The following is a 15,574-nucleotide window of genomic DNA, read 5'->3' as shown; positions in this document are numbered from 1 at the left end:
ATCCTATTGGTTCTAATGCTATGGAGAACCCTAATATACATGACAAAATAATATTGTTTCCAAACTTTATAGCCACGTCATAAATGAGAACCCTGAGCAAAACCACAAACAATGAAAATGTGAGGTAAAAAGCCAGCAAGTCATTTGCGAATACTTACTTCACACTGTCACTACTTCAACAGCTGCTGCTTTCTTAGCCCCACTGTGGATGAACTCGATGTGGACACTGCCCAAAGAGTTTAACAATATAGAGGAACAAATAAAGGTTTAAAAAACTAAAGCCGGACTTTTCCTAATGTCTTCTTCACCTCCAGTAACTAAAAAGACAGGTGTCTGACTGCAATCACTGAACAGGCTCACATTAACGAGTAAGTGGATCCTCATTTTATATAAGGTCTAATTTCCCCTTGACAATTCTTTCAGAAGTTCCTACTCTTCGCCATTGGATATAAAGAGCTAATTAAATTCACTTTATGATACATCCATTAAATGCCTTCTCTGCTTAACACTGGAGAAGAGCCACAGCTATGCAGACTGCAGGCTGCAAGGGAGGAATTCACCTGAGTTAGAGAGCTTTCTGCTGGCCATCGGCAACCTCCTTTTTTCTCACCAGACTAAAGATCCACTCTGCTACATGAAATGGTGCAGGAGCGAGAAAGGTATTTTCTGTTTCTGTTCTCAAGGAGCTAGTAGAGGGGCTCAAACATACAGAGGTGATTTCAGACCAAGGAGAAATGAGAGGTAGTGTGGAAAGTCCAGAGGTAAGAGTATGGACAATGAAGCAAATCATAACTCTACCACCACCTAGCTTTGTGACCTGAGACAATTAATCTTTCTGAGCTTCAATATCTTTTCTAAGATGAGTATAATATTACAAGGGTTGCTGGGAGGATTATGCGCAATCATCAGGCAAGTCAATGAGCACACTGCCTGGCACACAGTAAAGGTTAAGCAATGTTCACAGCTGTGCCTTCTTGTTATAATAGTAACAAGATTATTATTGATAATATACTATATTTTGATTCTTTTGATCATATACTATAATACATGGTGTAATGGTTAAAGTTTTGTAACAACTTGGCTAGGTCAAGGTATGCAGGTATTTGGTCAAACACTAGTCTAGGTGTTGCTGTGAACGTATCTGTTGTTACAAACTAAATCTGCATGATGATATTCCAGGGAAAGGGAACAAGGATTCAGCCCTGTAAATGCACAGGGCACATGAAGTGACACAGTCCCCAATGGTTACAGAACATGAAGAACTGGCAAGCGGGAGAGAAGGCTGGAAGGGTATCTACCTTGTGAGCTAGTGTCACTCATCTCAGTAAGAAGTAATCATGGAATGAGTTGTCAGTAAGAAGGGATGGAAGCCCCATGATATGCTTCAGTTCAAAATGAAATGAAATAATATTAGCCGACAATTATTTATGCCTTGGTATCTTTGGTTTCAAATTCAAAAGTTTTTATTATTTTGGATTAAATGCTGAGGTGGCCCCAAAACAGACTGTATATTTGAACCATTTAGTGAGTTATTAAAATGAGTTGAAATCTGTTACAAATGTTAGTACCTTTGGCTTAATTATAATTATTACACAATTATAATTATTACACAATTTCCTTTCAACTCAATGTCTTCAGAGCTGCCCCTTAACATTTAACCCTAAACAAGTTAAATGAATAGTAACACCATTTTGTCACGGAGATTTTGCTCCAAAACATGTCTGTGATTTAGCAAATCAATTCACCCGCATTTTTCAAACTGACAATTCCACCTAACAAAGTAAAGAATATTTGAATTCCCTTACCAAAAGCATACAAATAACTATCTTTCACTCTTCAGCAAGTAAATTATGTTGTCCACATGCTTTGTGGGTGCTGCTACCGGATTCACCTTCCTTTTTAGCCAAAAAAAACTTTTCAGCTTAAAGTAACAGGACAAGGAAAGGAGAAAAGTGGATCTGGAGAGGCAAAGAAACTATGCCACCCAGATGGAATGAGCCTTGGTCTGGAAAAAGGGTCTGTCAGCTTGGCAGGGCTGACTTTAAGGCTTAGCTTTGTTACACCTAAGAATGTATTTATTTTGCTTTCTTGAAAGGTATTTTTGGTGGTTGCTCGGTAGACCATTTTTTTCTTTAGCATTTTTTAAATGTTATTCCACTGTCTTCTGGCCTTCAAAATTTCTGATGAGAAGGTAACAGTCTTTTGAACTACTCCTTTGTACATAATTTGCCATTTTTCTCTGGTCGCTTTCAAAATTTTCTTTTTTATCTTCAGGGTTCAGCAGCTTGGTTTTCTTTGGAATTTATACTGCTTAGGGTTTGTTGAGCTTCTTGGAAAGGTACGTTCATGTCTTTCATCCTATTTGGGAAATTTCCGGACATGATTTTTTAAACATTTTTGCTGTTGTTGCTCTATTCTCTCCTTGTTCTCCTTCTGGGATGCCAACTATACATATATCAGGCTTTTTAGGTGGTCTGGCAGGTCCCGAGGCTGCATCCACTTTTGCTTTCAATCTTTTTTCTCTGTGTTCTTCAGACTGAATCTTTCTATTGATCTACCTCCAAGTTCATTGACTTCTCCTCTGTTGTTAAGCCATTGAGTAAAGTTTTTATTTCTGATATTGTATTTTTCAGCTCTAGAATTTCTACGTTTCCTTTTGATAGTTTCTATTTTTCTGGTTTTTCCATTCACTGCAAACTTATTTTTCCTTACTTCATTGAGAATAGTTGCTTTATAATCCTTGTCTGTTAATTCCAATATTCTGGGTCATTTCAGGTTGGTCTCTTGATTGTCTTTGCCTTGAGAACAGGTCACATTTTCCTTATTCTTCACATGTTCCATAATTTTAAATAATAATGATTCCCTTATTCTTTACATGTTATAATTTTGTTACATAATTTTATATAAATTTATACAACACTAGACATTGTATAAGTTACATTGTGGAGAACTGTAAAGTTCCTCTAAAACTTATAAGGCGTTTTAATATTTTTATTTTAAAAAAGCAATTAATTACCTAGTTGCAATCAAATTACAAGCTCGGTCTCAGTTTTTTTACCGGTAGGTAGGCTGCTTTGTGCCTGCCTCAGAGAGATGTGGTTCTTCTTGTCTTGGGTGTGAAGGCAACCCCCACCTGAAAATGGACTCAAGGATATTTAGTCCATTGAAGTGATTCAGACACATTTAAAGTGATCTAAAGGGTATTTTCTAGTCTACTGGTTTAATTCAGAACTGGAACATATTTCTCATATGAACAATTCTGTTACCTTGGGTGGTTACATTAATAAACCATTTAATCAAGTAATTTAACCAGTCTGTAGCCAAATCCAGTTATAATTACTTATGTACATAAGAAAAAGCAAAGCAGGCTTGGTTTTCTTTTTCTCATGTAACCAAACAACTGAAAGAATAATTCTGGTATAGGATCACTTTTACCTTTAGGTTCTCCTGGGTAAACAAATGTGCCAATTACCACTCTCTAGAATTCTAACATGGAAGAGACTTCTCTTTCTGGGTAAAATGTAGAAGAACTGGAGACATTTACTTCTGTAGTAACAATAAGAAAAACCCAGACAAAATAAATATCATACTTTTCCATGAGGCTAGCAAAAAGCAGTGGATGCAAGAAAGCAGTACGAGCCAGCATCCACGAGGCTCCTGTGACCCTCTCCTGCCATGCACCCCCTGATGTGGTCTCCTCACAACTATGGGGGTGGACTCGCGTAACGCACAGGATATAACAGAGATGACAGTATGGGACTTCAAGGCTAGGTCATAAAGGATAGTTCCATGCTCTAAATTTCCATCACTCTGCCTTTCCTGGGGTATTTATTTTTTGTATTACATTTACTTTTGTATATTAGAATAAACATTTAAATGATCTTTTGCATAGTTCTTAGCACAGTGCCAACTTGTAAGCTAATGCTATTATTGCTATCAATAATTATCTGGCAAATAACAGAGCATATATAATAAGGACGTACTGTCTTCATTCACATGTCCATGAATATCGAAGATAATTTTGTGGAGCTTCTGAGATTTTGTAAACTGTACAACACTTGTCATTTTTATACCTGTTTATAGATTTTATATCTAGTTCTCGATTTTCCTTCTGCAGTGTGAATCAGACATATATCAGACTTTAGCATATTGTGCCACAGTTGCCTAAAGCTGTGTTCCCTTTGCTCATTGTTGCTCTAACTCTCCTAGTCTCTCAACCCAAAAAGGGTCATCACACTGTCTCAGAGACAGTAGAGTGAGTGCAGCAGAGGCTACTGGTTCTCATATCTGGGCCCACAGCTGGCTGGACGCAGGAAGAACAAGTGTGCTGATCCTTATGTTCTCAGCTTAACTCCTACTGCCTTAAAGAGAATCAGAACAAAGTTTGTTCAAGTATTTATTGTTCGTTTGGATCCCTGGCCAGATTATAAGGTCCAGGTTAATAGGGCAGGTATGGAATCATTTTGCTCATCAATGTATGGCCATTGTCTAGCATAGTGAACAGAGTAGTTGCTCAATAAACAGTCATTGAATGAACAACGAACCAAGATCCCTGTTCAGAATCCAAAAGTGTGCTTTCTAAGGCCTCAGATACCCTTTTACTCTTTGTATTGGAAATGCCTCAGAGCTTTGTCCTGCTCCTAGGCCCTCCTTTGCCCACAGCATCTCCACTTTGACTTGGAGCAGGCGGAGTCCCTTTGCTTATTCACAAAAGAAGAGGCCCCTTCATTCTGTTACCAAGGCTTCAGCAGTCACCATCTATTTGAATTCTGAATACATTTTGCCATAAAATATTGTGTAAATAAGTACCATTTGGGGGTCCAAAATGGGCTAAATGGTCTTTCAATGAGCTGGCTGGGAATACAACCACCAGAACTGCTTCCATGAGAGATGCATTCCGAGTTAGAACAGCTGACTAGGAGTGCCTCCTGGATCACAGCCCATTTATAAGTTGGACTGCCTACACTCTAAAAACTACTAATATTAGAAAACTGTTTGATACTGTCCTTTAAGTAATAGTTTTATTTATTTTCTTATTACTACTATCAAAGGAAGGTGTTAATAATAATAAAACATGTAGACTACTAGCTAATAGTTTGCATATTTTGGCCTACTATTTATAGTCTCAAAGACTTGAGCTCTCTTAAGATTCACTACCTCTGCTACCAGATACCAAGTGAAAGATTAAAAAATATCTCTCTACTCAGCACAACAGAACTTTCTGGCAGTCAATAATATCTGTGTCTACACACCAAAGCAGAGGCTTTTTATCTTAAGTAAAAGCGATTCCTTAATTGTGGTAGAGACTTAAATTACACTTCAGTGCGGTCTCTGAAGGCTCTGGTGCCGAGGAAAGCTGCCTTTGGCTTCGGGGCTTGCTTGCATCATTCCATGTATCTTGGTGATTGGAGTGTTTTACTCGCCACTTGGAAGAATTAGGCTATATTACAGATCCTTTAAGATCATTAGGATTAATGGCTGAGTAGTATCACAGCTGTCACATTCAGCCGTAGAAAAATCACCGAGCGAAAAACACCACCACACATTCGATTGTATTTCATCAGCCTATACAGGCACTGAACTCATCTAGGGCTCTTCTGAGATAACCACTAATTTCTCCTAAGGGAAGGCCACTACTCCTAGGATTGCCCTCTCTGGAGCAATCACTGCTCGGTCCCCACCCCCTGGAGCTATGCCAAAGGACAATGGCTGTCCTCTATGTACAAGCTTATCGTCGTCCCTTCTCTTGCTAGAACTACATGTGGTATGAGCCGGGTTATGCAGGGGGTTGGGCATTACAGGGACAGAGTCAAACATGCTGGCTAAGTGGCCTCAGAGGTGTTCCTGGTACCCTTTGGCTGATTAAGTAAGGAAAGTGAGGCTAGTCAAAAGCAGGTTCTGATAGCTGAGCTGTCCTGTGTTAATTCCATGCCACTCTGGGAACCACTTCAAGGTGTTTCTGTCCCACTGTTGTAGAAGGAAAAGCTGAGGCCATCTTTGAAAAAGCCTGAGTGAGAAGGAAAGATTGTTTGCTGCTCTGAAAATAAAAGTCTATCTTTTCTCATTAACTGAAACATCTGTTTTGGTTGCTAGAATCATGATTTGAATTGAGGGCCTATTTCAAATGTTGAGCTCTAAATACTTGCAAACGGTAAAGGTCTAGATACTAGGATATCACTGTAGTAAAACTACCGCTGCAATAGAATGCAGATTTCTCCAGTTTCTGTGCCTACTAAGTCCATAATGCTATGCACAGCTTCATTTTCCTTTTGACTGGAAAATAATACACAGCTTACTGACTGAACGCACACTTACTAACTGAACTCAAAGTACAACACTCTCAATTGCTCGCCTAATATTCTTAGCTTTTGGCTTAGCATATTAAGGACATAGACAAAATTGAACAGATAATCAAAAGTAGTTCATCTATTTCTAAGTTCTGTCAGGACCAAATAATGAAATGGAAACAAAGCTAGCAAAAGAGTTGAGCTATAGCATAAATATGAAATATGTAGCCTTACCCATTGCACCCGATGACTTTATTATACAGATAGGATGGCAAGCCTTTTAGGTGAATGTTGTTATCCACGTACACATATTGCAGCTCTCGAGATCGACCTAAATCTGGATTAGAAAGAAAAGTACTATAATTCCTTTAAATATGTGTGTCATATATATGTGAAATACAATATTTAATACACAATATTAGAATAATTCAAAAATTTCTATTCTAGAAGAAAAATTGTTGTCGATTTCATTCTGAATGTGAACTTCTGTCAGCTGCAATATTAGATTTTGCAACAGAAAACACAACTGTAGAAAAATTACTTAACCCACTTGGACTTGATTTCTTAAACTGTAAAATGAGATAACTGGGAATAAAATATTATTAAATTCCCACATAAAAATTCTGACATTTTATAAACAATTTTAATTCAAGAGCAAAGTCTGTTGGAGGTCATTTATTTAGTGTTATTTTTCTCCATAGGAAAAATGTTATACAAACTAAGCTGGTAGGTTAGTCTGAACAAACCTAGTTCCTCCTCAATATCAGGATTTACTGTCTCACCTCCCCAGGTCAGAAACATGGGAAGAGGGGTGCCAGGCAGCTAGGATCAGGCCCCAGTGGGCTGGGATCACAGGAGCCAGGCAGATGAGAGAATGGATTAAACTGCCTTTGGTTTAAGTGGAGGAAGAAGCAACAGAAACCCCAAATCTGGTGTCCTAGTGAGGTGAGAAGGTGAGGAGAACAAGACCTGCAGCCTGTCCAGTGAGGGCAGACTGGAGTGGGTACGTCCTAGGAGTGGGAAGAGGTGAGAAAGGGGCCCAGAAAGAAGGGTCTGCAACAGGAACTGGTATGCCAGCAAGAGGGAGAATACAGTGTTTTCTAGAAGTAGCGGGACAATGGGGAGCAAAGACCAGAGGGAGGATTCAGCTAGGAAACCAGGCACTGAAGGCCATCTCTGGCCAACATAGGCAGGAGAGATCCTTCCAAGCATTGCGGTCATCCCTTCCTGTTTTCTGTGCCCAATAATGTTCAACCAGCTTTCCCTTCCTCCACTCCTGGCATTCATGGGGTTACTTTTTCTCATTGTTTTTTTTTGTGTGTGTCTTCATTGTCACAGACTAGAGCCCTCAGCAGCCTTGCTAACCCTCTGCAACCTGAAGCAAGAAGAGAATCTTTGAAAAGTTTTCCAGAGGTTCTGCTTGTGAAAATAGGAAATAAGCAAGAGGCTGAAGGAGATCTTTTCTGCCTGGACTTCTTCAGTTTAGGAAAGACAAAGGTCCAGAAAGCTAAATTAGAAGGTTCTTAAGAGTATTTACATTTCAAAAGAAAACCCATATACCCATTAAAGACTTTTTGTTGCTGTTGTTATCATTAATCTACAATTACGTGAGGAACATTATGTTTACTAGGCTCCCCCCTTCACCAAGTCCCTGACCCCCGCACACCCCATTACAGTCACTGTCCATCAGAGTAGTAAGAACTTTTTAGACACTGTGGTAGGCCTTGGGGAAACACATATGAATATGATATAGTATATATGAAGACAGACATGAAAAATGATCATTGCTCTTAGAGAGCCTTGTATAGTCCTATGGGTTCACAGATAGTTTGTTACAGAAAGTGGGAGAGAGGAATGTAAGACTGAGGTAAGGAATCAGTCCCCATGGGAGAGCACAGGGAATGGTTCACATTACCTCCTCCTTTCCACTGACAATCATCACAATAATCCTGCCCAGGACCTGTGCTGGAATAGGTTACAAAAAGGAACCAATACTGGAAGCACTGGAAACAGGCAGTGAAAGGGTAAGTGGCAACTCTTAGGGAAAAAAAAGAATTACTGGGCTACTGACTAGAGATGCCCTTTCTCAATGTGGTGGTTCAAAAATATCGAACAAACAGAATAGGCAAAATTGATGTGCAATTTCAGAGACTAAGTCATGAAAGGCATTCTGGCTTCCTCTCTGCTCTCCCTCTTGGATCACTCGCTCTGGAGGACAATGTCATTGTCATGGGGCCCACCAGCAGCCTTCTATAGGGGAAGTGAGGCCTCCAATCAACCACAATGTCTGTGAGCGATGTTGGAAGCAGCTCCTCCACACCCCAGGGCAAGCCTTCACATTACAACAGCCCCAAAACTATGTAAATATCCTGTTGTTCCTCAAAATTGTATCTTTTAATTTTAGCATCCCTCAATGGACCTTGTTTGCAACAATTACTAAATGGTACTCATCTAATGGTGATTTTTTATTACCATCTTTCTGTCTACATTTATTAATTGGAATTCTTCTGTAAGGAAGAGCCATCCCTTCTTTCCCACTTATTTTTTATATCATTATGGATTCATGGATATTTATTTTATTTTAAGGACTAAAAATCTGATACCATTATTATTTATTTTGTTGGTCAAAATGTTCCAGTTTTGGCAACTAGGAGAAACTTTAGGTTGGCTTGTACATTCTTTAAACAAGTTTTCATCTTTTTTTTTGAGCATTTCCTTACCTTCTGGCACCACAAGATGCTCCAAGCTTAGCTTGTATCTTCCCTGCTCTAGCCCTGAAATCAACCGTTTCTCCAAGGAGCTTTAATTCCTTTTATTGGGGAATGGTGTTTAGAAATCAAGATCTGAGGGCTATGTGTGCTCATTACAATGTGGGTGTCATTGTTTCTTGGATCTCTTAGTGGATAGATCTACAAAACATAGTATGCACACTAACCCATGAATTCATATACATCTATATATTGTAAGGAGGTATACTTTCTACAATAGATTCTAGATTCCTAGAAGTGGACTTGCTAGGTCAAAAGGTAAATACATGTATAAATTCTTTGGTATTTCCCCCTAGAAGGGTTATACCAATTTGCATTCCCTCCAGCAATCTATGAAATTACTGGCTTTCCCAAATTCTCACTAACTTTTAAAACATGTTGTCCTACTTAAAAATTTTTGTCATTGTGATAGGTGAAAAATGATTCTTCAGCATTGGTTTAATTTGCATTTCTCTAATTATGAGTATGAACTTTAAAAAAATATGTTTGAGGGCCATTTTTACATATTTTTCTGTGGACTGTCTATTCATACCGTATGTGCCTGCTTTTTCACTTACTAGTCATGTGAGTAGGGGCTCAGTTTGCATGTATGTTAAATGGTGTAATAGTGCCTAGTCACTCAACCTTATGAATGTGAAAGTAATCTGTGAAATTTAAATCACTATACAATTTTTTTTAAGCATGAGAATACATAATTACCAAAGAAAGTAATGCATACTGCTACTTTAGTAAACATGTATAAGCATATCTACTGGTATAAATGGCTATACATTTTTATAAAACACAGATTTATGTTTGCACAGGTAGGAAAAATACAGACAGAAATACCAAAATCCACATTTAATGAAAAAGGTTTCAAAATTACACTAAGCATGCCTATTCTAGATTTCTTTGCTATTTCTCTGATATGCATACAAATCTTTTCACAAAAAAAAGAAATCTGCTTACTTTAAAGGCACATAGAAAATTTTGGGATTGTTTTAAAAAAATGAAACTACACTGATAAAATACAAATAAGGCCTGGTATCAGATTTGCCTTTTCCAGGCCCTTATGGGGCTTAAGGGAAGATTCTTTACTTTAGTCTATACGGCGGTAAGGAGTGTAGGATACTAATTAACAGAGTAAGAACACAGCTTTGGAGTCAGACAACCTGCATTTGAATCCTTGTTCTATTATTTACTAAATGTGTGTCCTCAGTTTCCTCATCTGTGTAAAAAGGAAAATGATGCTGTTCTTCAGTTTAGTGAGAATTACTAACAGTTTATAAAATATCAGGCAGAATTCTTGGCACACAATTTTCTCCATTATATGTGGATGGCAGTTCCGATTATTTTCATTATTAGTAGTGAGTGACATATTTGTAAGTGTGGTCTATCGAAGAAGGCCAATTAACAGAGAATTCTCTTTGGCATGCAGCAGAAGGTGCTAATACTTTTCTATACTTTAATTGCACAGAAAAGAGTTGGAGGCTACAACCTCTAGAGACAGTGATTTATCTCCTTGTGCCAAGGACACAAAATGGGACATGACAGAGGAGGCAGCTCTCTCCTCTAATACGCACAAAAGAGCCTATGCAAATTAAATGAGATACCTGCAAAGCTCATAATACAAAGTTAAATAAAAGCTGACACTTGCTATTTCTTATATAGTTTAGTCTTCTTTTCTATCTTAGTTTTGTAGGAAAAAATGAAGAGTCAATACTATTTGGTTTAGATCTTATGTTAGGTTTTCAATAATCCAGAGGATTCTTTTTGTACCTCCTGAACATTTTGAGGAATGTAATTTTTTTATATGTGTACATAATGGAATGAACTATTTTCTACTGAAGCTGAAAGAAAACATAAACCAGCTGTGCTCAAATCTATTACACGTTAGCCAGTATTAACACTGCATGAACTTAAGTATTAATACAGACACTTAAAACGTCCCAAATAATACAATCTCATATAGAGTAAGAAAAGCAGTACTGAAATTACATGATGGACTTTGGTGTAAGAACTGAGTCAGAATCCGGGCTTTCCACTTTCTAACTGCTTCGTGATGCTAGGAGAAATGAAATGCTCTGAGCCTGTTACTTCCTCTGTGAAATGGAGGTAAATTAATACCTAGCTCATAGGCTCGTTATGGAGATTTAGCAATACATACAATGCCAAGTTTGATCCTTTGCATAATAATTGGTCCTAAATACATCTTAAGTTTTTTTACATCTCTCTTTTGAATATAAAGAGATGATCACAAAGCAGAGTGCAGGATTATAAAGAGAACCAGGCAATCCTTGCTTGAGCTGACACAGCACAGCCTGCTGGCGAGGCTGAGACACCTAACACCCAGCAAGGTCACAGGCTGTATGGGCAGTTCTATGACAGCCTCATGAGAGCGAAAGTTTTATGCTGGCCAAACCCAAGCACAATGGAATGGCATTTTTAATCATAGTGAGCTGAAATATAAACACTTTCTGCATGAAAAAGCTTTGAGATATTTCTTCTCTTCTTAAAAGAGAAAATATTCACTCAATAATTAACTTTGGAAGTGACAGCTCATTTACTAGCTAATAAATAATAAATACTAGCTGGTTTGTTTTCTTCTTTCTGTTGATTTTAATGTACCAATATGTTGCAATAAATATACCATGAGATATTATTTTTTAAGGTTCCTATGCAAAAATGCTCAGTACATGAACTTTATAAAGTAAGGGAGTTGTCCATCTGCATAGATGCTAAAGCAACAAAGAATTTTTCATTTGGCTTTTTAAAGTGTTGTACTGTGTCTAAAATGTTTCCCTTAAAAATCTTGACTCTCAGATCGAAGTATTATTACTTAGAAACCAGCAAAAGCTAGCAGTTCTGCACAACCTCCAATTTTTTTTTAACTTTAAGGCTCTGGCATATGCAGTCCACATGGCTGAAGATGGAATGAAAAGCTCCTGGGTATCTAGACTACTGCCCTCTTAGCCCTACTGAAAAAGCAAGTATGGAATGACAGCACGGGCCAGAACTGAATAGGATATGTTTACTGCACAATAACCAGCATGAAACTCATTTAACAAAAGGTGAATGAGACTCTCGTCAACAAAAAGCTGGGGTAATAGAAATCAGAACATCAAAGCAACAGAGCAAGATAGGTTGTTTGAAATGATCTACCAATATGAAACCAATTATCATAGTTTTGTAACTCAGGTATGTTATTAGGCATAAATTCATTTTTAATTGCTATACAATGTGGGTTCCTTCACAATGAATTCAGATTTTACGATGTATTCCAAAATAATATTTAAAACTAATTTAAATTACCCATATAATGCCTTTTACAAAAAGAGAACTTTTCAACCACTTTATCAGAATAATGGACTTTTCAAAGTGCTAGCTTTTTAAATACACACATACATACTCCATTAAATCTTTACATAATCATATTCTTTCTGATCTATTCAACTTTTACAAAATAAGATTTCATAGTGAAATATAATTTACTAAGATGATTTGCACACAGTAGACCGACAACTATTAAATTAAAATAAATTGGTTTTAATGAATTTTAATGACTGAAGGCTTCCCTTGCTGTTGGCTTAAATATTTGAGTGTTGGCATCTCGACTTCTGTTATACAGTTCAGGTAACAAAGAAATTATTACAAACAATGGGCTAGCCACTGCGCCTGAAGTGTGGGGTACAAAAGCGAAGACACATGGTTCCCAACCCTTTCTTAGTTTTGTGGAACAATAAAAATAGTTCATATTTCTTGTGTGCTTATGCGGTATTTATGAGTGATAAAAGTGTTTTAAATGGATCTTATTTAATTTTTACAGTAGCATTGTGAAATAAGTATTAATATTACCCCATTACTGAGGCTTAGACAAATTAAATAGCTTTTCTAAGCCCAAGATCACACAGCTATTAAATGGTAGAGCTGGAATTCAAAGGCATGCCTACCTAATTCACCATGTCAGACATCCCCCCTCACACATCCTTTCCACGCAAGCAGAGCACTCCCACACGCTGCAGGAAGCGGTACTTGCTAGCGGGCTGCATGCGTGCCAGGGATGCAGGGGAGACTGGCACTGTGCCCAGCCACTCAGGTGTGATGTCCGCAGGCAATGCCAAGGAGGTAAGTGATGAACAACATATCCCTTTGCTTCCTTTAAAAGACCGGATTGAACAGGAGTGGGCAGTCTAACCTACAGACGTAAGGAAGTAATTCCAAGAAATATGAAGGATTCCTTCAGAAGAGATGCGAGTGATGCTGAGCAGCACGGACTCGGGAATCACAGCTGCATCTTCAGTGCCACGGCAGCGGGGTGGGGGGCAAAGCATCCTCACTCTGCATCTGCCCTCGGGCTCAGCTGAACTCGTACCTGATTTTTTTTTCTCTCCAAAAAACTTAGGAACTTTACCGACAACTGTGACTGACAGATAGATACTCCAGATTCTTGCTTTAGAGTCACTGACAACATCTTCCTGACCTCACTAGTACTGCACATTGTCACTATTTTAAAAACCCTAAGCTCCAGAATTAAGTTAACAAAAACTCTGCAAAGATTCTGCTCATGGATTTAGCCTTTGTGCTACTTATTTTTCTAAACTTTACATCTGTACCTTTTAAAGAACAAGCTGTCTGCAGCTTCCTCTGTTTTAAATTGATATTTGAGAAAACTGGCTCACTTTTTCATGTTAATCACTCCCTACACCCAAACCCTACTCCAAAACTTAGAGAAAAATATAATTATCCACTTATAAGCTCACCTACTCTAGCATGCATTAGCATAGTCAAGTCAACGTCCGGCCCATGCTGTAGAGGTCATATCAAATATTCCTATTAACTCCCTAAGATAAAACCTTACAGCAAGAGCAAAGGCCTCAAGTAATGAAAGAAAAATAAGGCAGAGATCATCCTTAGGGCAGTGGATAAGAAAGCGGCACCAGGATGAAGAAAAGAATTTTTGTTCCAAATAACTGTAGAAAGAGCCCAAAAAGGAGCATTGAACACCCATGTTTCTGAAGAAATACACATTCCAGAGTTACTCCTGCTACAGGTCTGTATGGACTTGCATTAACAGATTAATTCTTGCCCATTGCTAGTTTTTGAACCTTGTTTTCAAGCCCTTTTCTCTCTTTTTTCCATGATGCCTTTGATTAGAGACCTGTCCAACACGCCCTACAGAACAGGACACATGCTAGCAGCATGTTTGGGTCCCCCCCTTGGAAAGCAGTCTACTCAAACTCAAAGACTAATTCCTCAAACACAAGACTAATTCCAACCTTGGGGGCTTCGGTCTGCTCTAGAACAAACCTTTTAGCACTGTAGCACTATTTAAGGCTATAAACTTTGCAAAGTATTGCTCTTAAACAATGACTTCAAGGCAGCAGTTCTTCAAACTACAGATCAAATACACTCACAGTTCAGTATAGTTTACCTTCATCTGTAAGTCTGAAGAGTATGGAATTATTAGCTGGTTTCCATACTGATTTGAAGTTTAAAGCATTTCACTATGTGGACTTACTTCCTTAAAAAACAGTAAACAGCAAATCTTTTCCTGACTTTCTAGGCAGATACAGAGAAAACAGGAATGAGCAGCAGTATTTTAAAAAGTACAGTTATGGATTTATGTCTTTTATATGCCATTTACAACAGGAGAAGGAACTTTAGCATGGGTTTTGATAATGTCTAAAGCCAGTTTCTAAAACTACTTGGCATAAACAATTTTTTTTCTACATAAGTCATCCAATTCCTACAAAGGAAAAACTTCTGTTATGTTGATATAAAGTCCAGTTTTACATCCTTATCAAAGTTGTGGTGTGTAATCCGCAGAAAGGAGCTGTCTTTCCACTCAGAGCAGGGGAATAACACTCAGAATAACTCTTCCTGAAAAAATTAACATTTCACCACTAGAATCTCCAAGGAACAACAGCTCTGGGACTTGTTTAGAAACCCAAATAATTTCCTGTTAGTAGGAAGCTATTCTCTACTAACTGCGTTTACTATATGGTAGTTTACTCTCTACTAACTGGGTTTACTATATGGTAGGATATTCTATAATCTCAGTGTCATTTGCCAAGTCTTCTTGGTTAAGAATTCATTCAGTTTCTAAATTAATACTCAAGAATTGCACCTGCTAACGAACATATAATTTTTGTTTTCTTAAACCACAGAAGTTACCGATACTGAGGTTAGCTGACACAGCACTTCCTGGGGGCTAACTGAAGAATGCTCTTCCATAGCCAGTTTGTGCATGGGCAACCTCACAGTACTTACGTCTATTCATCAACATTAATAAAGTTGTAAACGTTGCCGAATAATCAGGTTTGTTAAGTCTGCAAGAGAAACCAGGAACACTTGGTAGAAAAGCTTTAGAGGAAAAAACCCTTTTCTTTGTACTTTCCTATACTTTCAGGAGCCCAGAGGTGAGTCACAACCATATGGGCTTTATAGTGGATGGAGCTATATTGAATTGAGAACAAACACATTTCAAGGCCTCTATTAAGTCTCATGGCACTAGGCTCAAGTAATTAACTTCCTCCTCCT

General features: G+C 38.0%; 1 protein-coding gene across 5 annotated transcripts in view; it reads right to left on the bottom strand.

Annotated features, from left to right (window-relative positions):
- Positions 1–15,574, bottom strand: part of LRRC28 (leucine rich repeat containing 28) — a 130,568-nt gene that overhangs the window by 29,178 nt on the left and 85,816 nt on the right. For all 5 annotated transcript variants that reach the window (XM_037000578.2, XM_037000575.2, XM_037000580.2 and 2 more), the window contains one exon: positions 6,522–6,624. In XM_037000578.2, coding sequence (XP_036856473.1) covers positions 6,522–6,624 — 103 coding nt within the window. The remainder of the gene's footprint in view (positions 1–6,521; positions 6,625–15,574) is intronic.

This window comes from Manis javanica, chromosome 18 (genome assembly GCF_040802235.1).
Source record: "Manis javanica isolate MJ-LG chromosome 18, MJ_LKY, whole genome shotgun sequence".
In the NCBI taxonomy this organism is placed as follows: Eukaryota; Metazoa; Chordata; class Mammalia; order Pholidota; family Manidae; genus Manis; species Manis javanica.
This window is presented reverse-complemented; position numbering and strand designations above follow the sequence as displayed.